This window comes from Mauremys reevesii, linkage group 25 (assembly GCF_016161935.1).
Source record: "Mauremys reevesii isolate NIE-2019 linkage group 25, ASM1616193v1, whole genome shotgun sequence".
In the NCBI taxonomy this organism is placed as follows: Eukaryota; Metazoa; Chordata; order Testudines; family Geoemydidae; genus Mauremys; species Mauremys reevesii.
Window position 1 is genome coordinate 17,829,752 of NC_052647.1, and position 27,357 is coordinate 17,857,108.

The window sequence follows — 27,357 nt, forward strand, 5'->3', positions numbered from 1 at the left end:
TTCGATATCGAGGGGGAGGGGGGGGAGAAGCAACCACGGAAAGACGTCCCTGCTGCCCCACAGGCCAAGTCCGGTGCTCGAAGGGGAGGAACAAGAGGCAGCTTCGCACTATTGCTTATAGGAGACAGACACAGATTCACATAGGATGGTCCCTGTGGGGGCGGGGGGGGGAGACACACCCAGTTCCACAAATGGGAGGGAGCTCAGCTGAGCCTCCTCCCTCACCTGGCCCATGGAGCAGCACCTCCAGTGTTAGATGTGGTGCCCCACCCGCTCTGAAGAGGGAGCCTCTCAAGAGGCTGCCACAAGCGCTTGGTTTCATTGGTTTTCTTTGAAATCATACAAAGCAGCCTGGCTCCCACCCCCCAATACCAATTAAATAATCCTCAGCGGCTACTGCCACTCGATAAAATATCTGTCAATAAATAGACATCAGCAAAAGCTCCTGGAGGGGCCAGGGGCTGGGTCACACAGCCAGGGCGGGCCCCAGGGAGCGCTCCTCCGGGGAAGGCAGCTCACACACTCTCTCCGGGGCCTGCTCCAGTCCAGACGACGGAGCGTTTGTACGGAACGGCGGAGCTGCGGCTGCCCTGCAGCTCTCGTGGGGCAGGGAGGGCTCCAGAGACAAGGCGGCAACTTTCCCTGTCTCCGTCTTGCTTGGGGCCACGGCTCTGCTGCAAGGCACCAGCGAGGCCACGGGGACGGAGAAGATGCTCAGATCCTTCTCATTCGCGTAAGGAGAGGGCATCTCCGACTCCTCCGTGCCACTCTCCCCCTTCACCCCCAGCACGGACCTTTGGTCCACCTGGTAGTACACCACCGGCCCATTGTTCAAGTAGGGCTGGTCGCCCCCAGCCGAGGCTGCCTGCTCGGTGCTGTCTGCGAAGCACAGGACAGACGAGCCCGGAGGGAGCTGGGCTTGAATGAGGATAGGCGTGGGTAGGCCTGGACACAGCCCCTCAGGCACGGCCAGAGGCTCCTCAAGGATGCACACTCCTAAGCTCTCTATGTTGGCGTCACTGGAGTCTTCCTCAGCCTTCAGCCTCTCCAGCTCCTCCGCCGTCTGCAGGTGCATGACGGCCGTCTCGTTCTCCGCCATGAACTCCTGGAAGTCTTGCGTCTCCGAGGGCTGCGTTCCCAGCCAGTCGTTGCCGGAGCCGTGCAGAGACTCCTCCTCCAGGGCCTGGGGCCGGCTCACCTGCCGCTTGTTCTCCAGCTCCAGCTTCATGATGGTGTGGAGATAGTGAGTCCGCACCCGGATGGGATTAAATTCTATTCGCCCGGCCATGTTCCCACAGCCATCCCTGGAGCAGCCACACGGGAAGGACATGCGATCCACCTGGGAGTAAAGGGAAGCGCAGTGAGACTGTAGCTAACAACAGGGGGACATGGCCTGGCATGAGCACCTCTCCGGCTCACACCTCAGCTAAAGGAAACATGCATAGGGTTGTGTTTGCCATCGCACTACAACAAACCATTAACTGGCCCACAAGTGCAGCTCCCGCCCCCCGTTAACCCTGCCAGAACCCCTGAGGCTAATGCCTGGTCCTTCCTGGAGCTCCACATCCCCAGCCAAACCTGGGGAGTGCAAGGCGACCCTGCGGCATCTGCCTGCCTCTTCCCACCTGAACACGTGGCTAAGAGGGGCTGACAGAGGGCACATTGCTGTGGCTCTCAGATGGGAGGGATCGGTGGACAATGGCCAGCAGATGCACTGCTTGCTCCCCCTGCACCCAGCCAAAGACAGTGTGGCTAACCAGGAACCCCCTTCCCCGCCCCCGCAGGTGTCTCACCATCATGGGAACAAATGCCCAGTGAGCAGGACGGGACGGGCCACCCTAACAGCAGGTCTGGCCCTTTACTCATGAGAATCCAGGGGTATATTCAGAGGATCCCTGCTTTGATGCAAGGACCACAGGTGTTTGGCAGTGATGGGGGGAGCGGGAGGTCACTCCCCTCTTACTCCCTGTCCCCATTTCTGACCCTTAAATCCCAAACTGCCCACTCTGCCCCCGCCGCTTTGGTTCCCCCTCTATCCAGGAGATGCCATCGGTGTGCTCCATGAGTCAGCCAGCAGGGGGAGCCAGTGCGGTCCATAGTTCCTGCCACATACCTAGGCAGCGTCTGGTCCCAAGCCCAGATCTCAACCCGGCAACCACCACGAGGATCTGATTACTGGCTCTTCGCAGCCACCATCTCTGTCAGACTGAACAGGGGGTTCAGCTCCATGGGCGGGGGCGGCAGGGAAGGGAAAGGACGACATCCCACCTACCCAGGGTAGGGATTCGACGTGTTACTCCTCTAAGGTCCCCAGAGCCCTTTCCAGGGCAGGGAGAGGCTCAGCACAGGCCAACGCTGCAGACCTAAGAGCTCCCCCACGGCCTGGGATGCCTCCGATTTGCAAGAAGGGGCTGTTACCGCTTTCAGTTTGGGAGCGGTCCTGCACAGCAGCCCCTGGAACCAGGCAGATGCAGGTCTTCTCTGAAGGGCCGCTCCCATCCTCCCCTGCAAGCTCAGCACTGGGGAGGCGCCAGAGAGCTGGCGCAGAAATTGAACCCACAGCCTCTGAGCCTAGAGACCAGCCAAGCCAGAGAGGTGCTCCGACACAATCCAGCACGGATCAGGCCAGACCCTGGCGCTACCTAGAGCTGCCCCAACTGACCTGGCATTTAATTCCAGCTTGGCTGCAAGCGCAGGCTTCAGGGTCGCAGTACAGGCGGCAGTCGCAGCCGCATTCCTCTCGCGACAGGCGGATGGCGCGCAGTTCCTGCTTCTCCTCAGCATCGATGCGGTGAACCCCGGAGGCCCGGAGCAGGGCTCGGCGCCGCTTGGTGGGCAGTGGCTGCAGAAAGAAATAGTCATCGACTTCCACGTTCTCCACATCAATGTCGTCGTCTGACACGTCCTCCAGGGTCAGGCCGTCCGCCTCCTCTGACTCCACTGTGCCGTTCTTGGTCAGCTGGGGAGACACAGGCAGAGTTAGTCCTTGGCTTGGGCCCTGGGCACGAGGCCTGGCGCTCTGCCCCAGCACACACCTGGTGAGACATCTGCTAGCATTAGCTCCTGGAGAAGTGATCTGCCGGGAAAGGGGAGACTCAGTTGGGACCACGCACTTTAGGGACCTTCAACAGCAGCAGAAGATGCTGAGACAGATCCTTCCTCCCAATTTTCCCCTGCACAGCATCATCTGACTCAGTCACCTACTGCCTTGTCCCCACCCACCCAAGCAGAGGCCTCACGTACCGCTGGGCCTGCACCCGCCCCTTCGCCCCATGGTCATTACAGCCAAAATGCCATTTCACTCAGCTGTCCAACACAACTGGAGCAGGAGGCAGGGGACTCAGCCCTCCACGTGACATCAGCTTCACAGGGGGATCTGAGCGAGTCAGCCAGCATGAACAAACAAGCCACTGCCCGAGTGGATTCTCCACCAGGCCCCAGGTTTTCCCCTCCTCAGCCCGTTGCTAGGCCAGGCCTTTCAACCCTTCAGCTTGCAATAGCCCGCAGGGCATCCTCTGCACTGACCCACCGGGATGTGCTGGGGAAGGCATTTGTGCTCATGTCAGAGGAGACGGGCTGCCCTTCCCCACCCTCTGCAAACGGGAAGATAAAAGGAGGCCGCCGTGTCTGAAAATATCTGGCCCCTCAGGAGAGGAGCAGAGTGGAGCAGCAGCAGAAGCACCCCCCCAACACCGGATGCGGCATACATGGCATCAGCCGTTTGAGAACAGGAGGGTCAAGTGTCTCCCAGCTTGCTGTGGTTGAAAAGCAGCTAAGGTGCCAAGCCCCGGCACCCAAGATCCTCAAGGAAAATCAATGCATGTGGCTTCAGCAGTGCAACTGACTTAGAGATACGGCTCCTGGGCTGACGGGGGCCCCATCCTTCCACCCACACACCAGGCCTGCCCCCCAGAGCAGCTGAACAAAACCTGAACCCTCTGCCCCCAATCCTCTTCCATTACAGAAATGACGGACACTCCCTGATGGAGCCGACAGGAACACAGAGCCGAGTAGTGGCTTCTCTTTCATTCCCTCTGCTCCCCAAACCCTTGGAGACCGACAGTACAGTGTGTTCTTACGGCCAAGGCTTTTTTCCTCCCCATTTCTATTTTAAATGCAGGGACTCAGGGTTCCTAACGCAGGCATGATGGAGAAGCTGCTGCTGGAATACGTGACAATACCCTAGAGGCTGCTGCTTTCGTCAGACAAGCCACAGGTTTGCGGAGGCAGAAGGAAAATTCCTGAGAGAGACATGATGCAATAACTCCAGCTTAATAACGCTCATTTCAGGAGCCATGGAGGTCAGACCGACTCCACCTTCATTCTCTGCAATCCAGGAGGTTCCCCGCAACAGATGGCAATTCTATAGCCCTGCTTGCCACTGGCGAAGTACTGATGGCTCATGCCAGATCCCGAGTCCTTTTTCCTGGGACAGGAGCAGCCCTGGGGCAAGGGACAGGAGTCTGGTTCCAGTCCTGTGGCTGTAAGTCCACTGGCTTCCTGCTCGTGACTGCGTTGGCTGCAGGTGCTTCACAAACCCCAGCTCATCATCTGCCCTGTCTCTCTGCACCCGTTTGTCTGCCCCACATAACCCACCCTGCAGCCACACGCCCCAGCAGGGGAAAAGCCGTAGAATGAGGTGGGCGCTTTAAAGGCTGGATGGATTTGTGTCTGTTTGCCAAGCAGGTTGCCATGGCAGCAAGAGGCTGATTTGGAGGGCTAGCTTTGCAGACAGACATGTCCGTTCAGTAAGGGAAGTCCAGTCTCTAGGGAACCTCCCCCTCTCCCCTCCAGGGCACAGGCCAGGTACTCACCCCTGGGGGATAGCCCCACTGAGTTTTCTTTGTACCTCAGCTCTAGAAGCTGGATGGAAATTGGGCAAGTTTGCAGAAAACCTAGTGCCAGGCTGAGAGAGGAGGTTTAGCTCCAGCCAGGATCTTCTCTTAGTGTGCCAGGCTGCAGCCACACCACTGGCAGGATTCTGCCAGGCCGCGCCCATCACAGATTTGTTCACTCTGGTCAACGCCCAGAACAGAGAGACGTAAACGACTTGAGACAAAAAATTACCTCTGGCTGCTCCCTAGGAAGCTCAGTCATCCATCCCCACATCTGGCTCTTCCCAGCTTGGGTCCCAATCCCCCCCAGAACTCGCTGTCACAGATCCACCCCCCCCTCCCCCCGCAGGGCAGTTGCAGTCCAAGCAGGGGCGAATAGTGATGTCCGATCTGCCTTCTCCATGCCAACAGCGACGGAGGAATGCACGATCGTGCCTGGTCTGGAGAAAGGCAACCAGGCGCCTCTGTCCACCCACTCTTGGAATGTGAGGACAAGAGACATTCAGCGACGGCGGAAGATAGCACACTTTAAAATGAGGTCAAAAGAAATCCTGTTCACACCACACGCAGCCAGTGGAACTCCTTTCCAATCAGATGCCATTGACACCAAGAGCTCAAATAGGATTAAAAAAAAAGGACGGCGTATTTACAGTGATGGGAATATCCAGAGTTAGAAGAGTAAATATGAAAAGATCTCTGCCCTCCTACTTCAGGATTTAAGTCAAACCCTCCTGCTACTGGGGTGGGGGGTTAGGAAGACACTTCCTCTGGGGGCTGCTTATCACATGCCTTCCCAGCTGCTGGGTTTCATGCACCATCCTTCGAAGCAGCTGCTATTGGCCAGACAGAGGATCCTGGACTGGGGATTCCCCCAGCAGTCACTGAGCTCTTATGTGCCTTTACCCCTCCTGCTCCCCTCCTCTTTGTCAGGGATACCTTCATTTTCTTGGCATGGAGTTTCTCCTCCTTGAGGTGCTCCCGGAGGATCTCCCGATGATTCACCTCTTGCTCCTGGGCGAACTCGCACAGCGTGTACCTGCGGACGGAGTTGTGGCGCTGGGCCATGCCCAGGGAGCTGCCCCCTTGGCTGGGCACGCTGGTGAAGCCCTGGCGCCGGGCAAAATAGTACACGGTCACCTGGTCGAAACGCACATTCTTCCTGCGCAGCTGCTTCTGCCTCTTCAGGATGGACGTGGCTGAGAGCAGAGAGAAGGGAGCATTAGACACAGGGTGAGAGCACGGGACTCTGGATGGACCCTGCTCATGCCACGACTGCCCCCAGCTCTTCCACGACACAGCAGAAGCATGGACCCTGGCGGGTTTGCTCCGAGTTGCTGTTGCTGATGCACTGGCGCCTGAAAAGACTGATCAGCTGATTTGAGGTACAAGGACAGGAGGGAGAGGGATAAGCAGGATGTTTGCGTCCATCAGGACTGGCGGCCAACTTCCAGAGCAGCCCATAGCCTGGGCCTCCCTGAGGAGGAATTCATGCGTGGAAATGCCTTACCCACCCTTAGGGCTTTGCAAGAGTTACACTCAGAGGACCCTATTTGGGGAGTGCGGGGAAGGGAGGCCAGTCTCAGGAATATGGACACTCTCTCTGGCTGTAAATGTCTGATAGGGTTAGAGGAACCGTGTGAAGGGGAGAAATCACATTTCCATCTGAAGATTTCTGGCAAGTAAGCCCTAAAATTCCTTTCACTGGAAACACTTATTCACTCTTGCTCATATTTATCAGTTTATTTATTTCATCCATAGTCAGAACCACCAGGTTTTTTTTTGTTTTTTTTTTTGACAGCACATCCCCCTTCTCTGACACCGCAAGGGGTTTACCACTGGGAACAGGAGCAGCAAGGCTGAAACTGAAGAGGCAGCAGATGTGCAGAGAGAGGGGAGAAGGCAGGAGAGCCGAGCCAGAACAGGTGTGATGGCTTTTGGGCCCCTCCAGGAGACCTTTCCAAAACGGGAAGAGAAAAATCCCTTCCAAATTTTTCTTTTAAAAAAATCATATCTTTTTAATAATAATAATACAGGGCAAGTGATTTTCTAATCCAAAATAGCTTATTTTAAATCCACTCACTTTAAAAAAAATAAGTTGATAGTGGTTTCTTTAAAGGGATGGTAAATTTGAGGGGAATTATGAATTTCTCATTCCTCTGATCCTTCCCGACCATTGCCAATACTCCGAGCATCATCACTTTCCTCTGGAGCACTGAGCAGGGATCATCTTTTAGGGTCAGGTGGATGTATCACACATGCCTGAATTCATCCACTGCTGGGGGAGGGGCGGGAGCTTGGGCAGCGTAGGAGGGAATTGGACTTTCTCAACTTCCATGCTGAATGTTAAAGCATCCCTAGAGAGTCTCAGGGAAGAGAGTTAGTTTGCACAGGGAAATTAAAAAAAAAAAAGAAAAAAGCACCTCAGCTGTGCTCTTGGTTGGAGACCGTTTGTCATGCAATCCAAGCCTGCCACCCACCCCTCATTTGCAGTCCAGTGTCAGGCAAGGTCATCTAACTGAACCCAGTGTGAGAAGATGGAAGGGCAAAGACCAGATCTATCCAGAGGGAACCCATTTGACTGTGTTTTCAGCCCACAGAGCATGGACACCAGCATTTCCCTGGGCGTGATTTGCACTTGTCTCATGCTAGTGAGATGTGAAATGAGCCAGATGCTGGGTCCACCAGTGAGGTCAGACAAATGAAACGCCACAGAGCGGCTCTGCAACCCTCCCCTCCCGCCGTCCACCAGCTCAGACACTCACGTATGAAGCCCATGGTGCTTGGGGGGTTGAGGCTATCGCAGCTGTCGGCGCTGTCGCTGTTGGAGATCTCATCGTCCGAGTTGGAGACGGGCGAGCCCACATCCACATCTTCAAACTTCCTTTTGAGGCTGCCGCTGGCGATTGCATCCATTTGTCTCTGGCTCGCATGGAGAGCCAAAGAGCATAAAAAAGGAGAAGTCAGCTGCAAGAACTCCACCACCAGCCCCAGGGCTATCGTGGAGGCTCAGCGGGTACCTGGGGATAAACAGGGAGCATGGGGGAGAGAAAGTCAGCAATCCACCAGCACCAAGCTACAGCCCCTGAGCTTACACCGAGGCACCTACCGGCCGTTGTACAGCAGCCCCCATCTCCACAGCATGCACTGCTGCAGTGGCTGCCAAACGCCTTCTTGGGAAGGGGCTACTGGGCTGAGTCCCTAGCAGTTGCTTTTCCAAGTTAGGGCATCAAGACCCCCCAAAACTTCTGGTTATAAGCACCAGTAACATCACACTGCTTGAAAAGCAGCAGAGTGGCAAACCCTTAGTGCTACAGTGATGTTTATGCATTAAATGATAAGCCAACACGGGAGGCAATAGAAAAGGCTAAAGAGAACTCTGTGCCAGGACTCCAGCAAACTCTGCTGCCCACAGGTACCATCGACACACCACTTGTTCTTGGCTCATACAGAGGTGTCATGACAGAACCATGGGAGGGTTGGATGCCTCCTTTGCTATAGACTTGCCAAGACAGAAGTCCTGCATGGAGTTTAAGTTATTTACGCTTTTAGATGCCAGCCGGGTTTCCTATTCCTCAACATGTTAGGTCAGACATGTGGTCCGATACACTCAGCTGACTGGGATAAAAAAGTCTGTCCCGGCCTTGTGTGTAGCATATGGTGAGGAAAAATGCATGCTCACAAACTACCAAAGGAAGTTGGACAGTAAGCCTAAAGCAAACAGGTTTCATATTTAGAATCAGCTGGACCTAAGCTACTGGGGTGATGGTGGCCAAATTAGCAGAGGAACCATATCAAGAATGGTTCAGAAGAGACTTCTATTGAGGCTGGACTAGATGACCTCCTGAGGTCCCTTCCAGCCCTGATATTCTATGATTCTATGCTAGACTGTGAACAATGTTTACCACACATGGAGGAGTACAAGCTATAAAGACGTAAAAGGATTCCACAGAAGAGGTAACAGGATCAGACAACCCTGCCCAGGTATTCTTAACTAACCATCTCTGTCTAGTCTGCTCTGCAACTATGGGAGAATCTCACTCGTAAAACAAGTCCTAGGGGCAGATTATAAGCGTGAAGCTAACACAAAAATGGTGATTTACATGAGCCCCACAGTAGAAAGAAAGGCATATGGCAAAGGCATAGAACTAGGTAAGTTCATGGAGGATAGGTCCATCAATGGCTATCAGCCAGGATGAACAGGGATGGTGTCCTTAGCCTCCGTTTGCCATACGCTGGGAATGGGGCAACAGGGGATGGATCACTTGATGTTACCTGTTCTGTTCATTCCCTCTGGGGCACCTGGCACTGACCACTGTCAGAAGACAGGATACTGGGCTAGATGGACCTTTGGTCTGACCCAGTATGGCTGTTATGTTCATATGGCACATGTTTAGCTGAATATCAAGCTCGATAAGAGTAGATGCCTGTAGCTTCCACAAATACAACAGGGCCCCTATTTTACTAAATAATTGGGGATTGAATAGTTCATGGAATTGGACATCTCAAAATTACAGTAGGTTTAGAGCACAAGCTGCCATCTGGTGCACTGCATTGTTTTCTTCTTGTCCTTCAAACCACTGCAAAGCAATTTTCAATGCACTGAAGGCACTGGGATGTGAAAGGATGTCGACTTGTTCTTCATTGACATCCCTTTCATGATGTGATTTCTTCCCCCCATTGGGAAAAACAGTTCATATAACTGGTTGTATAAAAGATTGGTGTTCAAAAAAAACAAACCCAATCAATCAAGATTCTACTATATCCAAGAACACAGTTCCCAGCATCACATCATGAGATATGTAATAACTTACTGCAATTTGAGTGACTTCTCAGGGTGTAAGTGTAAGAAAGTCACACCTATATGTAAGCTTAGATCAGTTTCCAAACCTATTTAAACTGGTGTAAATCTCTGCATAGACACTCTTATTTCAGTTTAAGAGTGAGTGACTTATAGTGGTTTATTTTAAGCCAATTCCTAATTGACTTAAGCTAAATGAAAATAAGCCTGTCTGAAATCAAAATACAGGAGTCCGCACAGCCATTTGCGCCGGTTTAATTAAACAGGTTTAAAATCACCCCCTTTAAGGTAAAACACATTCAATTCTCTCATGTAGACAAGGTCTTAGCTTAGAAGTGGCATCACAGGAAGCCAGGGGCTCCTATACACAAAAGCAGCCATGATTATATCAAGTTCTCGTTTTAGGATCCAGTGAGAAGACAAGTGCAACAGGTCACAGGTTTATAGGGTATTTGCTAATAACACTAGGACTGAGTTGAATGCAGAGAAAAAGTAGAACCAGCTGCATTGTTCTTTGTATTCAGCGCTGTCTTCCTGGCTGATTTCCACAGTAAATGCAGAGCTGGGGACTGTTTTAGGAACAAACCACTAACTAGCACTGCCTCTAAAGGCCACACACCCAGCCTCCTAACCAACTGGGCACTTCAGAAACTCAGTGGGGAGAAGAGACTGAATCAAAGTGGGTAGTTCTCTCCCCATCCCCACTTCAAGCAGAGAGAGACATTCATTATAAAGCAATGTTCTCTTGCCAAGTCAAGAAACAGCAGAGCGGCGTGAAACAGGCACCATTTCTCTTGTGCCTGATGTTTAGAGGCACGGGTCACTAGGATACTGAGGATTTGGTCCAGAATGACTTTGATCTGCGCCCTTCTTCTGAGGCAGATGAATACAGAATACTTCAGGGATACCTGGGGCAGCTGACAGTCTCCTCTGAGCTCCTTGCTAGATGGAAGAGAGTGTCTTTATGCTTTTTAATAAAGCATCTCCGCCAGAGCCAAGAGAAAGACCCAGACATACAGACCTTTGCCTTCAGAGGTGCGGTCTGATAGGCAAGTGGTCTGAAGGGCAGCAGAATGAGATAAGGCCAGCCAAATGCCAAGATCTCCTCCTCAGGGTCAGGCTGGAGTTTATAGAAAGTGCCATTCAAACCATAACACAACTCTATCAGAACAAGCCAAGGGGAGCAATCCTACCCTTTACACCTTGCCCAGACCATTGCATGTGTTCTGGATAGTTTTTAAAACTCATTTCTTCTGGAGCAGGGCTGGGTTCCAGGCCACATCCCTGGTGGTTGGGATCCTGAGCCCAACACCCACCCACCCAGCCTTCCCCCTCCCCTCAGTCTCCTCTGCACTTGTCTATTCCCTTCTACAAGCTAGCAACTGTTCCCATGACAACAAGTTGAACAAATGGGTTTGAAAAACATGTCAGCCGACTGCATGTATCAGGAGAGGCGAGAGGCTCCTGACTGCAGGACAGAGCTTCCTGGGGGAATCAAACGATTCCACGCTCGATTCCTTCAAACAGAACGGGGAGCAGCCCCACCCCTTCGCCTCCAGCTTTGGACTCTTCCCTGCACTGAACAGTTAAAAGTGCATGGATTCGCTCCAGGGTTCTGGGGGCCTCCAACCTCTTCAAAATCAAGAGGAAATGAGACTGCTCCCCCGCCCCAAAAACAAGCGGAGTAAAAACCTGTGAGTCTCATACAGCTGACACAGCAGAAAAGGAGAAGCTAAGAAGTCAATGAGCGCTTTGCGAATATCGAATTACTCCCAGGAGGCTGAGCAATAGCATCCTCAGGTTTGCCTATAAGCAGAGTTACACCAGTTGGAGGTGGAATGTTAAACTGATTTAGTTAACCCAGTGCCAAAGACTGCTGGGATGCTCTTATTTTGATTTAAACCTGGCTTGTTTCATTTTAGCTTAAATTGATTAGGAACTGGTTTAAGCTAAATTGAAATAAGCCCCTCTTCAACCCAAAATCAGTGTCTACACAAGGGTTTGCACAGATTTAACTGGACTGAGGTCCAGATGCTTTCAATGGACTATTGAATCCCTCCAAATTGCTGCTGCTGCCGCCAAAGGCATCCTGCTCACTTGTTTGACCAGAATATCACCTCTCCCCTTGGAGATGCTCCACCCGCTCCCCTTTGCGCTGCACATCCCATTCACAGGGTCTGCCTTTGCCCCCAAGGCTATGCATCTCAAAGCTCCTGCCTACATCTGACCTGATCTTGTTTCACATTCCCACCTCCCTTTGCAATGCCAATGGCGCCTGCCTCAATACCCCCGTCGTCATCTTCTCACCAACACATATTGGAAATTTCTTCCGTCCCCTTCAAGACACCTCCCTCTCAGTCAAGCCCCTCCCAAACTCTTACTCTTGCCATCTTGCCTATTGAGATACAATGTATATGGATAACAAGAATGTCCAGTGTTATCTTACTTAATGACAACAAAAATGTTGGCAGGGATATTAAGTCTCATGCTTCAGGGCTTGAGCCAATCTCTATTAGAGATCAGGATGAGATGTCAGATGGGGTATGGGGAGAGAGAGAGAGAGAGAGAGAGTGAGTGTGTGTGGGGGGCAGATTATCCCACATCTGGCTGTATTTATGCCTTCCTCTGAAAATTATGACACTGGCTACTGCTGGCTGACAGAACACCGAGCTAGATAGACCTTGGGCGCGATCCAATATGGTAAATTATTTTTCGTCTTCTTTATGACGGCAGCTCTTAAGAACCAACTAAGAACAGGGCCCCACTTGTGCTAGGCACTGCACAGAGTAGTAGTCAGTCCCTGCCAAGGATCTCAGTCTAAATAGACAAGATAGAAATGAGGTGGGGGAAGGGGTAGAACACAAAAGCAGACTGAACAATGGGATGGCACCAAACAGCATGTTAGTGCCACAATTTTTTTGGGGGGTGGGGGGTGCTAAATGGAAAGGAAAGTGAATGAAGAGGGGACATTGAAAGGAAGGGGAATGAGGGGAACAGGGCAAGGAGAAGATGGTAAGAGACAGAGATGGAGAGACTGATGTGGGGAGACGGAGACAGTTGGAGCAAAGAGCCAAAAATCGGCAAAGGGCAGAGGAAGTCAAGTCAAAACCATAATGTGGTGTTTGAAGGAAGGTTGTACAGCTATGTGTACGTGTGTGTACACACACACACACACACACACACACCTCCTGCAAGAAACAAGCTCCCCTCTACAGTAAAGTCCATCTCCCACCTCATTGTGATACTGAGGTGGTTCCAGAAGAAATCTCTGGCTAATGGGGCTCTGGCAATCATATTCCCACCCCAAGTTGCAGAAGAGGGTTCAGAAACAAGATGCTACTGCATACGGGGAAACTGACCCATCCCCTTTTACGGTTTCCAGCAGAGGTGTCGACAAATAGCCTTCTGCCCCTTTGGACATCATGCATTTGTATGGAATGGGCATCCAGAACCATACTGGGGAAGCTGAAGCTCTTCAGATTTGACACCTTGGATCGAGGCCTTACAAAGGGCCCATAAGAACGGTCAAGTTCATTCTCAAACTTCATGCCCTGATATCATCATCATCATCATCAAGACAAGACAGCAGCAGCATCAAGCGCCCTTCCTTCAACTAGCAGAAACTATACTCACGGCCCAAGGGCATATCTCCTCCTTTTCCACTCATCACCCACAGCAGGCGAGGGACATTGAAAAAATATTTCATGAGGTGGCAGGGAGGAAAAGAAAAGAAGCTTCTGGTAACAAGTGCTAAAAGAGGCAGAGTCTTTTTTGGAAGCACGTGGCCCTATTCACGTCTGACGGTAGCATGTTACCTCGGCCGAGTATTAAGTGACCTGATTTCTCCTTAGGGGAGAAAAACACAAACGGTCAAGAATTTAATTAACAATGAACTCCACTGAATCTCCAGATTCCAGTGCACCTCTGAATTAGCCTCCCTCAGCAATACGTTAGTGTGGGTGGAGCTTGCCTCCTCCAGCATACAGCCTGGCAGAAGTCAGTCACTTGGGTTCTCATCCTAATGAGTTTCTCCACCGAGGGGTTAAGAGGTTAACAGCAGCATCCTGTCTGCTACTCCCTGGTACGCCATTGTTTGCAGTCCTGCAGGCTTACTCAGAAGCCCATGCACAGTGGAGAGGATTAACCTACAGCTCGTTCTCCAAGACTCGCCTTACAGGGCCTTAAAATAATTTTTTTTTTAAAAGGAACTAATAATATAGCAAACCACATGTGACATGCCCTGGACCCTTCTGCAGCACCAGACCCCAACAGAAGGGGTCTCTAAGACTGTCCCCTAAAAAGGAGACCCACGGTTGAATGGGGGGATAGATCACCTGCTTCTCATTACAGGAAGGAATTTCAAATATTTTCTGAATAGCCCTGTGGTGCTGGGAACAAAGTGCTGATGGGAAAGGGAGAAGAGCGCAGCAGGCGCTGAACAGTGAAAGATTCCTTACAAAGGGGCCAGCAGAACCAAAGTAGATTATTGGGGGGGGGGGGGAGGAGGTAGGAGGGAGAGGTGTAATTTCTTTGGAGGAGGGAGCAAAGATAAAATTTGAGGAGGGTGCCAGGGAGGAGGAGGAGAGCAGTGAGAGAATTCCAGCTAATCCTGGAACACTAGCCAATCACCCTACCCAGAGAAGCTTGTTCTCCATCAGCTCAATTCCTTTCCCCGGTACGCAGGGGAGGACAGCTGTCCCTGCACGGCATGCACATCCTGCTGCAGGGTAGAGGGAAAGGGCAGTTTCATTCATTCACTGTATCAAATTACTTGAATTTACAGAAAACGCACTTGTAAAAAACATTTGAGACACACAGCGGCAGGTTGCACAGAGACCTCTGGAGCCTTTGAGTCCAGGAGACATGCATCTGCTAATCTCTCTACAGGGAATGGGCATACAGGCAGAGCTGGCAAGTACCCTATGCCAAAACCCTTGCACCAGGGAAACATTTAAGACATTTCTCCATAGCATCTTTCTATTAGGAGACACTCTTGTGCCATGTTTATAACAGCGTTTAAAAGAGAACTGGATAAATTCATGGAGGTTGAGTCCATTAATAGCTATTGGCCAGGATGGGTAAGGAATGGTGTCCCTAGACTCCGTTTGTCAGAGGGTGGAGATGGATGGCAGGAGAGAGATCACGTGATCATTGCCTGTTAGGTTCACTCCCTCTGGGGCACTTGGCATTGGCCACTGTCGGTAGACAAGATACTGGGCTAGATGGACCTTTGGTTTGACCCAGTACGGCCATTCTTACGTTCACATTCACTAGGGCTATTCAGTGGGATTAGGATTTTGGTATGTTATCAAAGCAGGACAAGTGCTACTTGCAGAATTAGCAGGAAGGGATGATTCATACCCCAAAAGTGACTGCTTTTAAAATATAAAATGTCATCTTAGGTAACATCTTTCAAGACAAAATGGCTTTAAGAGCTGGATACAGTTAAAGCTGCAATGGTGAAGGCCCTTACAGCTTGTGTGAAGGCGCAGAGCAGACGGGAAGCACAGGAAGACCAAGGCTACAAGGTCAGCTGGAGCAAATCCATGCAGAGTTTTCAGAGGGAGAAAATAAAGAGCACCAGTGGAAGACAAGATCTGAGGAGGGGGTGGGAATGGTCCCGTTTTGCACTGGAGAGAAGGTAGATGCTGAATTCTGCAGAGCAGGGACTTTGGGAGCCCAAAGACAATGCCCTTGACGTAGTTAAAGGTGGACGCTCAGGACAAGATGGAGAGCACAACAGCTGTGGTGGATAGATTAAGGGTATAGGAGGAGGAAAGCTTAATTCAACACGAGGGAAGAATTCTATCACCGAAGGTGGCAACAGGCAAGGGAACTCGACTAGGAAAAGCCAGCCAAGGACAAAGGTTTCCATGCTGTGCTCCATGGCTGGTCACACCATATCAACTCTTCTTGTTTTCAGCTTCTTTGTATGCCATTTAATAAATGGAAACATGAAATCTTTGATGTCAGCAATTGCTGTGGTTGCCTCAGGGTATTTAACATGAATGGAAGGGGAGAGGAAGGTCCACGGGATCAGGAATGCAAGGACAGGGATGTCTCCAAGGTAGCCTCTGCATTAAGATGTGATCCATACCAGGAAGAAGTCTGAGGCTATCATGCCCAAAGACTGCACAGAACTTCTCATAGCATCTCCTTTGTCTCAGGTCTTCAAGAAAGTTGACGGCTACCAGTTCAAAGCTAGTTAGTACTGGGCTGATTAACAAGCAGAAGATCCATGAGGCCCTACCAGTAACACATTGTAGCTGGAGAGCCTCGTTACTTGTCTGTAACCCATTATAAATTTTAGCACTCACCACCAGGTTCCAGCTTTCAGGTCACAATCAGAAATCCTTCCGTCAACACATCACTACTGGAGGCGGAAAGCTGCCAAAGAATGCTTAGATCATTCAAAGGACTTCCTGTTGGCAAAAGCAGTACATAAAATACCGAACGCACTCCCACCAAGCAATGTTTGGAGAGGAATATACGACAGCAAGTCCCAATCCACCCATTCTCACTGATCTCTGGTCAACATGCCAGAAAAATCCCCAGGAAAGCGGGTGAGCGAATTATTTTAGATGCAACGCTAGCCACGTAAAAAGGCATCACTATTGTTCCTTAAGGCCATTTGCTGGGACCAAATACCAGAACGAACTCAAGAGCGCTTTTATCCTTCAATGAGGAAAAGCAGCTTCATGTCCATAGTCCTTCCTGTTTCCTTCATCTCCCATGTTCACAGCAGAAACTATTCTTCCTGTAACCAAAATGGAGTAGTTCTGCAGGGACCTGGGTATTCACCCACGAAAGCTAATGCTGCAAAACGTCTGTTAGTCTATAAGGTGCCACAGGATTCTTTGCTGCTTCTACAGAACCAGACTAACACGGCTACCCCTCTGATACTGGGTATAGCTGACACCCAGAACCTTAACAATAGCGCAGCCAGATGATGGGCTGAGGGCTTCTAATCTACCTGACACACACTTACAGACTGGTTTCCTACTTAAGGGTCTGTCTCCATGGGAAAATTGACCACAAGAGCTACTGTAGAATAAGCTACTTTGGAATAGCTCCCCTTGTGGACACACTATACCAGAATAAAAATGATTCTATTTCAGGACAATACCTCATCTTTGGAAGCACAGTGATTACTCCAGAATAAAAAAAATTCTGTTCTGGAATAATAATAATTAAAAAAGTGTGTCCACATGGGGAACAATACACCTTATTCTGCAGTAGCTATTCTGGTGAATTTCCCTGTGTAGGCAAGCTGTAAGACTCCCTAAGCTTTCATTATAAAGCAGACACTGCCCCTCATTTTGCCTGAGTCAAGACTTCCATGGAGTAATCTCATTCACACCACATGTAGTGGAAACAAAGGCTTCAAAACTTCAATGCCCTGGGGTGACTCAAGGGAAACTCTTTACAACCCCAAGTATTTTGGTTACCTCTGATCACTGTTTCCTCATCAGATTTCCTATCTTTTATTTGGTTCTTTCCCCCACCCATTGGCTGTAGGAATAGCCTTAGCCAGATCCCAGAAGTCTGCTACTCATTGGCATCTGGCTAGTCACTACAGTACCACTTCCTAATTAAAAAAAAAAGTTTAATATTTCTTCCCTTGCTCTCAGCCTGTACAGCAGAGGTTCTCACACTGGGGGGTCGGGACCCCTCGGGGGGTCATGAAGTTATTACATGGTGGGGGGGGGGTCGCGAGCTGTCAGCCTCCACCCCAAGCCCCGCTTTGCTTCCAGCACTTATAATGGTGTTAAATATATAAAAAAAAGTGTTTTTAATTAAAAAGGGAGGGGGGGGTCGCACTCAGAGACTTGCTATGTGAAAGGGGTCACCAGTACAGAAGTTTGACAACTACTGCCGTAGAGTTTCAGGTGAGGGACTGTTTAAGCTTCAGATTCTGGGGGTTGCCTCATGCCCAACTGCCTGGAAAGCTTATACAGTACCAGCATCTCTCTCTCTCTCTTTTTTAATAGAAAAAAACAGACTGCAGTGTAATTTTTGAAACCTTTTTTGCTTAGGGCAGGTTTTCACACTGCAGAATGCAGTGGCTGACCTGGTCATGTTTACACATAAAGCAGCTGTGGGAACACAAGACACGGATCACACCAACATGGCAACTTTGGCTCTTTTTAATTTTTTGTCGTTAAATAAGCAGCTGGTAAAGGATAAAAGGCATAAGTGAATTCTGTTCTCACATGACTCCTAGAATAGATCTTTGCTCTAGGCCACGAGTGTCGAACACCCAGTCCACCTGCTGCAGTTATGTCACCTGCATGAGGTAGTCAGGATCTTTAGCTTTAAACTAAAAAAAAAAAAAGGGGGCAGTTTCTAGCCCATGTCTATGAAGAAAACCTTCCAAACAAGATCCAAGTGTACCTAGTCTTGCATTGCCTTTCCGAGTCTGTGGGCAACCGAAAAGAGGAGGTTACTTACCTGTAACTGGAGGTTCTTTGATATGTATGGTCCCTATTATTCCAAACGCGGGTGCACATGCACACCATGTGCTAGACGATTTTCTTAGCAATGCCCTGTTGACCCGCACACATGTTGGGCATCCCCTCATGCTCGCAGAGTGTAGAACTAGCCATGCAGGTCGATGCCTCTCCAGCGACTCTCTTACTGCTGAATAGTCGAGTCTGCAGCAGAGGGGATGGAGGGTGAGTATTGGAATATAAATAGGAACCACACATCTCTCAGAACCTCCAGTTACAGGCAAGTAACCTCCTCTTCTTTGAATGAGGGTCCCCATATGCATTCCAAACATGGGTGTGTAGAAGTCAGCGTGAAGGGGGGTGCGAGGATGCGAGAGGAAGTGCAGTCTATACTACGACGTGGCCCACTGGAGCATCTACAGCTGCCCCTTGGGTGGTGGCATTGTGAGATGTGAATGTGTGTACGAATCGCCATGTTGCTGCACAACAGATGTCTTGCCATGAGATGTCTGCTAAGCAGGGCGAAGTGGCTACTTGTGCTGGCACAGAGCGTGCTGTAACTCTATTAGACAGCTGTATGTTGAATCGCATGAGGCATTCACGGATGCACCTAGAGACCTATTTGGAGATTTGTTGGGGAGAGAGCGCCTGGCCCTTGGACCAGTCAGCAATGGCTACAGATTTGCTGATGCATGAAAAGCATGGGTCCTATGGAGCTGGAATGCCAATGCACAGCAGACGTTAAGGGAGTGCAGGGAGCAGTGCAGTTTGGGACAGAAGACAGGGAGGTGAATGCACCGATTGAGGTGGAATTCTGACACCACCTTTGGGAAGAACTTAGGGTGGAGCCATAAGTCCACCAGGTAAGGAAGGCCAGAACCGTGTGGGGGACAGCCACCCCAGCCTCCAAATGGTCCTTCTGGGATCTGTAAATGAAGAGGAGCCACAGTTGGAGGCAATGCATGCATAGACGTGGGTGTGGTGTCACGGAGGTACAGGCTGCCATATGTCCAAGGAGGGAGAGAACGGCAGACCATGGTGCGTGGATTGTGGCAGAGGCCCACAATCATCGCTGTAGTGTTGCAAAGAGGTCCTCCAGAAGGAAGGCTCGTGCTGCAATGGAGTAGAGCTGCATGATGATAAAGTCGATCGTCTAACTTCTCATTAATGCAAATACACGGAGCGCGCGAAGGGCAAAGATGGCAGAGGCGAGTTCTTGTCAGGACAGCATGACAAGGGAGCTAGTTTTTGAGGCAGGGATACACCAAATAGCCAAAGCGGCACATTTGTGCTGCTACTATGGCAAAAACTTTGGCGATGACTCATGGAGCTATGTCTATGCTGAAGGGGAGGACTCAGGATTGGTAATGGCGGTGAGCCACGCAGAAGCGGAGAAATTTCCGGTGGGTCAGGTGAATGCTGACATGGAAGTAGGCATCTTTCACGTCGATAACCGCAAACCAGGCCCCAGACACTGGGATAATCAATCAATGTCAGCATCACCATATGGAATTTGGATTTCCTGATAAAAGGCGTTGAGCACCCAAAGATCTAGAATGGGGTGCCACCCTCCACCCTTCTTCGGGATGAGGAAGTACAGTGAGAAGCAGAATGTCTGCTTCTTCTTGGAGGATGCGCTGAAGGGATGGGTTCCCAGGGGAAGCCCTGGGTGGGGAGTGATGAGGGGGAAAATGATAGAAATTCTATGGAGTATCCATGATGGATGATCTCCAGTACCCCACTGTCCATGTGAGCATGCCCCAATTGTGGGCAAATAGGGGAAGATGGTCCCCAATGACAACATGGGGTGCCGCAGAAGATCTTGCATGTCAAAACTGCTGTTTTGACTGCTGCTGGGTTGGGTCAAGCAGGTGATTGTGGCGGAGGAAGGGAAGCGAGGGCATTATGAGCAGAGCGATCTATGTGGCACCTCCTGCTGCTGTTGATAGTATGTTGGCTAGAGGGCATGTGGTCGGGGACAGAACGGTTGCCGTTGCTGCTTGTGTGTCTCAGAGCCTGGGTGTAAGTGCCAAGAGACTTCAGCATGGTTCAAGAGTCCTTCAGAGAATGGAGGGATTCATCTGTCTTATTGAATAATTAGTGCTCATCAAAGGGGAGGTCCTCCATCAAGTTTTGGACCTCCCTGGGAGATCCGGACAATTGGAGCTACGAGTCACTGGGCATCACGGTCACCAGAGAGCAAGAGGATGTCTCCTCTGTGTTCACAGTAGCCTGGAGCCCACCTTGTCCACCAGTCACTCCTTGTCCACCAGCGCCTGGAATTGCTGCTTTTGGTCTGGTGGCAGCTTGTCCCCGAACTCTGCTAGCCTGTTACAGTTGTTAAAGTCATATTTGGCTAGCAGAGCTTGATAATTGGCCATGCGGAACTGCAGTCCTGCTGAAGGAGCAGACCTTCCTGTCTAGCAGGTCCATCCTCTTTGCCACTCTGTCTGGGGAAGTAGATTTTTTGAAGGTGCTGGGGTGCCTGTTTTGCTGCTGCATGGACCACAAGAGAGTTTGGGGCTGGGTGGGTAAAAAGAAAGTCTGCCCCTTTAGCAGGAACAAAATACTGCCTCTCTATTCTCTTCTCTCTGGTGTGGGGGCATAGGAGGCAGAAGTGCGCCATGCTGTCCTTATCTGTTGCAGAATGGCCTCATTGATGGGGAAAACTGCCTGAGGGAGTCCCTGGGGTTGGAGGATGTCCAGGAGCAGATGTTGCATGACCTGGATGTCCTCCAACACAATCCTCAGGTCCACCACCACTGTCTGAAGCAAGTCCTGCTTCTGGCAGTGGTCAAACAGGGAGAAATAAGAGCCTCGTCCAGCGACGACGAAGCACCGTGGAACCGGTTCCATATCTTCCTTTGCCTCGTAAACTGACGGTACGGAAAGTGAAAAAGGGCCAAAAAGAAGTGTCCCTGGGCATTGGTGGATCTAGCGCATAACGGTACTAGGCCTCTGCAGCGGGGTAAAGCTGGAAGGTTATGGCAGTTTGGTCTGCAAGTCCAGACTCCGACGGGGCCTGGGAGAAAACGAGGGCTCCAGCTCTGAAAGACCCCTCGGATTCTGAAGACGGTTCCAGCAATGGGGGCTACTGTTGGTACCAGAGGGCTGTGATATGGCAATAGGACATGCTTCTCCGGTAGCAGCGGCAGCAAGGTTCATCCACTGGAGACAGAAGTACCGTGGCAAGCGGGGGTCCAGAGAGGAGCGGAGAACGTAGGTATGGGAGGAGCAGCTCCTCCATCAAGAGCAGAGGCTCCAACTGCCCAAGAGTGCATGGTGTCCCCCTGGACACAGCCGAGAGTCCAGATGGCAACAGTGGTGCTGCTTGATCCAGTGAGCCTAGAGGCACTGGCATGATGGACAGCGCGCATGCTGGTGAGGGTGCCTGTGGGGTTATCGAGGCAGTCGTCAGTACCACCAAATCCCACTTGCACTTTGCCTTGATCTCAGTGTGATGCAGCTTGAGTGCTGGTCCAGCTGGATCCACTTGCGACCTCTCATCTGACCTGGCACGGCTCGAGGAGGAAACGCTGGGCAATCCAGGATGGGGATCTGCTCTTAGGCCTCGGTCCATACTTTTTACCCTCATGGCAGGGCTTGTCCATCTCCTTTGGTACCGATGGATCCAGAGCTTGGGAGGTGCTCGGAAGGGCGCTCACCGGTGGTGATTGTCTCTGTACCGGTGGTTTTGCGGGTCCCGGATCTGGGTGCACTGTGGGGTTATCGAGGCAGTCGTCAGTACCACCAAATCCCACTTGCACTTTGCCTTGATCTCAGTGTGATGCAGCTTGAGTGCTGGTCCAGCTGGATCCACTTGCGACCTCTCATCTGACCTGGCACGGCTCGAGGAGGAAACGCTGGGCAATCCAGGATGGGGATCTGCTCTTAGGCCTCGGTCCATACTTTTTACCCTCATGGCAGGGCTTGTCCATCTCCTTTGGTACCGATGGATCCAGAGCTTGGGAGGTGCTCGGAAGGGCGCTCACCGGTGGTGATTGTCTCTGTACCGGTGGTTTTGCGGGTCCCGGATCTGGGTGCACCCTGGGTTGCATGGGTTCTTCCATTAATTTCCAGAAGCTAAGCTCTTGAGCCTCCAATATTCAGGGTGCGAAGGACTTACAAACAGCACACCGGGCCGTGGTACAGGCCTCGCCAAAGCAGCAGCGGCAACTCTGGTGCTTGTCGATCACAGAAAATGAGCACAGGCAAGAGGCACAGTTCTTAAAGCCCATTTCCCCAAACAGGGGGAAAAATTACACTATATAAGAAGAAATATAAAACACTAAGGCAGCTATGCACAACTATCACTCTCAAGCTAAGACTCCGGCCATGTGGTGGTAAGAGGGAACTGGAAAGGAAACGCTCGGCTGTGAGCATGAGGGGACGCTGGTGGGGGATCAATGGACTCTGCTAAGAAAACCATCTGACTCCGATGCATGGTGCGCATGAGCATTCATGTTTGGAATAAATACAGGGACCAATCATACTTGAAGAAATAATGATTCAGAGAAGTGTGAACTCCCTGCCCTGCAGCGGTCTCACAGGAGTGAGAACTTTAGAGGCCAGTGCTGACAGCACTTTATTTCATTGCTGATCATTTTAGCAGATGGATGGGGAAGGGGGACGAAATTATGAGTTTCCTGAAGAGGATGGGAAGAAGAGGAAGAAAAGAGAAATTGCAAGGATCTTAAGGGGAGCATCTTCTCCCACAACATGATGCTCTCTATGACAATAAGGGACTGAAAAATAAATGACAACTAAACTTTTAGTTCCATTGTTGTGCACACTGCCACTGACATCAGTGGCAGCCCCATTGTGGCTCAAGGACAACACATAGGCCTCAACATTTCGTCTGGTCTACAGACCATAATTAGATGTGGGATTCATCCCTATCCACAGAATGAACTCTACACTCCTGCTCTAGGTGGCACACGGCACCTTTATGAATGGATTATATTCAATCAGATCAGTCCAGAAATTCAGAAAGGCCCCATTTTATGCTGTGAAATGTTAAACTCCAATTTTCTTCAGTCAAGGCAGCTTTAAGGCATGAGGAATAGTTAATAAGAACAGGAACTAGCCTGCGCTTTCACGTTTACTTGAGAGAAGTGAGGCTGCTCCCAGCAGCTATTTTAAGGGAGATGATTTTTTTTTTTAAAATGGGTAAGGGAGGCTCACATTCCTCCAAGTTGAAGCCTCCAGAGAAAGGGGTTCATACCCCTCTGCTGTGGGCTAAGCTCACCCAAGATCTCAGACTATGATCTCACTAGTTACCAATTATGCAGCAGGAATAACATTGCCCAGAATGACACGGCACCATCACTGCAGAGCAACACACCCCACTGATGTAACGTGATGTCAGAGAGAGAACAGTGAAACATGCTGAGGGTCTGGGAGAGAGCCGTGAATAGCTACTACTCCACATCTAGAGACCTCCACAAACACCAGCGAAAGCCACAAAGCAACACATACACTAGAGAAGCCCTTACCACAGCTGCTCTCACTGGCCAGGTGTCAGTAGCTGCATTAGATATAAAATGAATTCTATACCTGTGCCAGCATGCAGAGTAGTCAATACTCTAAACTGTTTCAGAATAAATGTAAAGTGGCTTGCTTCAGTGAATGTCAGACAGACACGCATGGTCTACACATCTCCAGCATACTAGTGAGTCTAGATTATACAGCACTCCAAGGCACAATACTGAACACAACAAACACCATGAAATGATTGTAATGCCAGAGAAGAAATAGCAACCACAAAGAATCTAACCCCATGTCGACCATTCCTCCTAAAGGCAAGTAAAGCACCCCATCCCTTTTACAAGGGCATGCATTCTAATAAGAAGCCTGTGGAATGTAGTTGATAGACACATGGTATAGGGATTTGCATTGGGTTTGATTGAGGGAATCGCTTCTGAAGTACAATCATCAACTTCTATTTAACTGGCTAGGGCTAGAACAGAGGGTGCATGGCAACCATTTCAACAGGGGCTGGGGGATATGAAGCTCTGTGCAGGTTCCAGAAGTTGAGAGTATCAAACTAGAGGCTTGCAACAAGAACGTGAATAACCATTAAGGTTCCCATCACCATCTGATTGGCTGCATATCCAAGAGTTTCACCTTTGAAGTATAGTGAGAGCACAGAGAACCCAGTCAAGACCTCAGATGGCTTCTATACAGTGTCCTCAAAAACCCATAGAAAATAGGTTAATTACACACCAGATTAGAGACTTGCCACTGTGATGGGACAATCCCCAAGACAATGCACGAAGTGACAGCTTCCCGGTAAATGTCAAGAGTTCAGCTGTTATTGCCCAAGCTGTTTACAAACCAGTCAGGATTTCCCACTGGGTTCAGCTATCATCCTCTGTCAGCCATTCAGATTTGTGGCTATTTTATTTCACACACCATACTCCAACTCTAGTAGGGCCGACATGCCAGAGATCAGGTCTCAGTCTGTCCATTAAAACAACAGGTTCTGGAAGTACAGTGAACCACAAGATTCACACCAGATCATGGAAGATACAGACCCTCCATTCTCCACCAGTGGTAGCGATGGTGAAAGTTACAGCACACTCAAGGCACAGATTTATTTATATTCACCACTGTATCAGCAGTAGAAATACCTGTGTCCCATCTACACAGCAGCTTATATGGTTGCTACCACCAGAGGTAAACATAGCCTGAATTTTCCTAGTGTAGATGCACCTTAAGATATTATCTTTCACAAATGCTATGGCTAGACATAGCATTTAAAACTCTTACAGAACCTCCTCTGCACAGCTAAGCTCATCTCCAAAAGGTGCAACCCCAATACATGCTGATGCTCATAGAGGCCCGTTTAAGATCAGAATCAGGCCTTTAAGGTTTGATCATCTCCAAGTCACCCATGGTGACTTGATGGGCATCAAGTTCATGTTCTAAAGACTTTGATATTAGGGTTACTGCTGGATAACGATAGGGAAATCCATACTCATCCATGACCTTCTTCCCGGCCAAGCTTCAAACAGGACAGGCATAAGGTCACAGAGTCAGAAACTGCACTAGCTCTGCTGGGCTTTACTGATGTTTTCCTCGCCTGGTTTAAAAGGGAAAGATTTCACACTCAAACGGAGGTGGAAAGAGAAGCGTGAAGCTGAGGGGGCAGCTCGCCCCTGGTAATGTCAGTGAGAAGGAAAGTGGGGGGCACATGGAGGTTGCTATGGCTCTGCTAGACTCCAACAGGGCCAGCTCTATCCCCTCTGTGACCTTAGCTCCTGCTATAAATGGGGGTGGGGGAGGGGAGCATGCCATGCCACACTGACCCCTTGGTCTGGATGCCTGTGAGGAAACATGCTTTCCAGCATCTCCAACAAGAGAACGGGTCCAGTCACATCACCAAGAGCCCGTTCCCAGCATGCAGCACTGGGATGCTTTAATACCCCCAACCTCCTGCCCTGAGGGGGGGGGGTCACAACCTGCCATCCATCCTGCCCCCCAAAAAACCCACAATGTCTCTCGTGACCCTGGGCCAGGGAAAGATCCACAATGACCCCTACAGCTCATCCCTCCCAGCTCCCAACTCAAGGAGTATAACCCAAATGTCCTCCCCTCAAAAGCCCCACACGGCAACCCTCAGCACAACACCCCATCCAAGGGGGAGGCGCTGCCTCACCTGCCCCTCCAGCTACATCCCCCACATTCCCCCCCCCCACAATGGTAATCCTATAAGACAGTCCCCCCATTAACATTCAGGGGTGATGGGGATGGTCCACCTGCCCCATTATGCAGCCGCCGCGCCAACACCCAAGGGAGCAGGGTCATCCCACCTATCCTCCAACACCATTTGATTGCCCCACCCAAGGGGGAGCAGATGCCATATCTGCCCTCCCCAATACCCCTTCCAACCACATATGCCCCCCCCCACACACATGGGAAATGCTCCAATCCCCTCAGGAGAAGTGTGGGAAAGAGCCCCCCCATATTTGCCCCCCCAGGAGATGTGAGGGGAAGAGCCCCCCCATATTTGGCCCCCCAGGAAACGTGAGGGGAAGAAGCCCCCCCATATTTGCCCCCCCAAGAGACGTGAGGGGAAGAAGCCCCCCCGGAGACCTGAAGGGAAGAAGCCCCCCCAGATTTGCCCCCCCCAGGAGACGTGAGGGGAAGAGCAGCCCCCCAGATTTGCCCCCCCAGATGACGTGAGGGGAAGAGCCCCCCCATATTTGGCCCCCCAGATGACGTGAGGGGAAGAGCCCCCCCATATTTCCCAGGAGACGTGAAGTAGCCCCCATGCTCCACCCCACCCCCGCGGGCGGAAGGGGCTCCTGCCCCCGCGTCACTCACCGGCTGCGGGTCCCTCCCCGCCGCTCCCTCCTCCCCGCCGAGCGGGCCGGGGCTGCAGGGCGAGGCCCGGGCTCCCGGGCGGTTCCGCGCCAGGGGGAGCGGGGGGGAGGGTCCGGCCGGAGCGGAGCGGGGCGGAGGCGGCTCGGCGCTCTCGGGCTCTAACCGGACACACCCGCCCCGGCTCCGCTCCGCGATAACAATGGGGCTGCCGGCGCAGCGCCTCCCCTTATATAGCCCGGAGCACGTGACTTCTCCCCCCGCCCGGGCGCGGGGCAGTTCGGGAAATAGAGTTCTGACTGCCCGGCCTGCGCAATGGCCGCTGGGAAATGGAGTCCGGAAGGAGGGGCTTGCTGGGAGTTGTAGTCGAAGGCCTAGCCTTTCCTGGTGGATAAGGCTGGGAGATGGAAGCTCTCGCAGCTGCAAAGGGAAATCAGGCCCTGGGAAGAAGCATGGGAGGAATACAGTTGTGCACCTGCTGGTTAAAAACCAAGCAGGCATGCATGACATTGGGTGGAGAGATGCATTGTGTAGCAGAGCCACCACTGCTGTTTGCCTTCTGATGGTGGAGTCTTTAGAGGAATCCAGTCAGGCTTTTCTCTTAAAAGCTACTAGCTGTGGAGCAGCTAAATAAATAAATAAAAACAAAAAGCAAAAAGCAAGAAGCATAAGCTTTTTAAAAAGTAAACTGACACATTCATAACACACAGAACTGCAGCTTTAACATCACATAGTGTGACAGCAATAGAGAGCAGGTCATAGGGAGGAATAAGGTGAAGCTTTTGTTCTTCCACAAATTTAAGGTATCAGGAGTGCAGGCAACAAGGGAGGAATCTGGGAAAAACCAACCCACCATACACCGCCCCTCCACACACACTGCAAAAATCTATTATCTGCTTTGTGTCCTTGAGTACCTATCTTCTGTCCAACACAGCTCTTTGCCTGCCTG

The 27,357-nt window shown here is 51.0% G+C and overlaps 1 protein-coding gene across 4 annotated transcripts; it reads right to left on the reverse strand.

The window, feature by feature from the left end:
• Nucleotides 1–300: 300 nt before the first annotated feature.
• On the reverse strand, nucleotides 301–26,589 carry CSRNP2 (cysteine and serine rich nuclear protein 2). 4 transcript variants are annotated; one of them, XM_039514032.1, is made up of 7 exons: nucleotides 26,412–26,589; nucleotides 18,085–18,287; nucleotides 15,951–16,055; nucleotides 7,598–7,852; nucleotides 5,772–6,031; nucleotides 2,663–2,959; nucleotides 301–1,339 (listed from the first exon to the last, which is right to left on the reverse strand). In XM_039514032.1, the coding sequence occupies exons 4-7, from the start codon at nucleotides 7,746–7,748 to the stop codon at nucleotides 467–469; spliced, it is 1,581 nt and encodes a 526-aa protein (XP_039369966.1). In that variant the 5' UTR covers nucleotides 7,749–7,852; nucleotides 15,951–16,055; nucleotides 18,085–18,287; nucleotides 26,412–26,589; the 3' UTR covers nucleotides 301–466. The 4 variants fall into 4 exon arrangements, with proteins under 4 accessions (XP_039369966.1, XP_039369968.1, XP_039369965.1 ...); XM_039514034.1 differs by lacking the exon at nucleotides 18,085–18,287 and having other exon boundaries at nucleotides 2,663–2,842; XM_039514031.1 differs by lacking the exon at nucleotides 18,085–18,287.
• Between the last annotated feature and the right edge of the window lie 768 nt (nucleotides 26,590–27,357).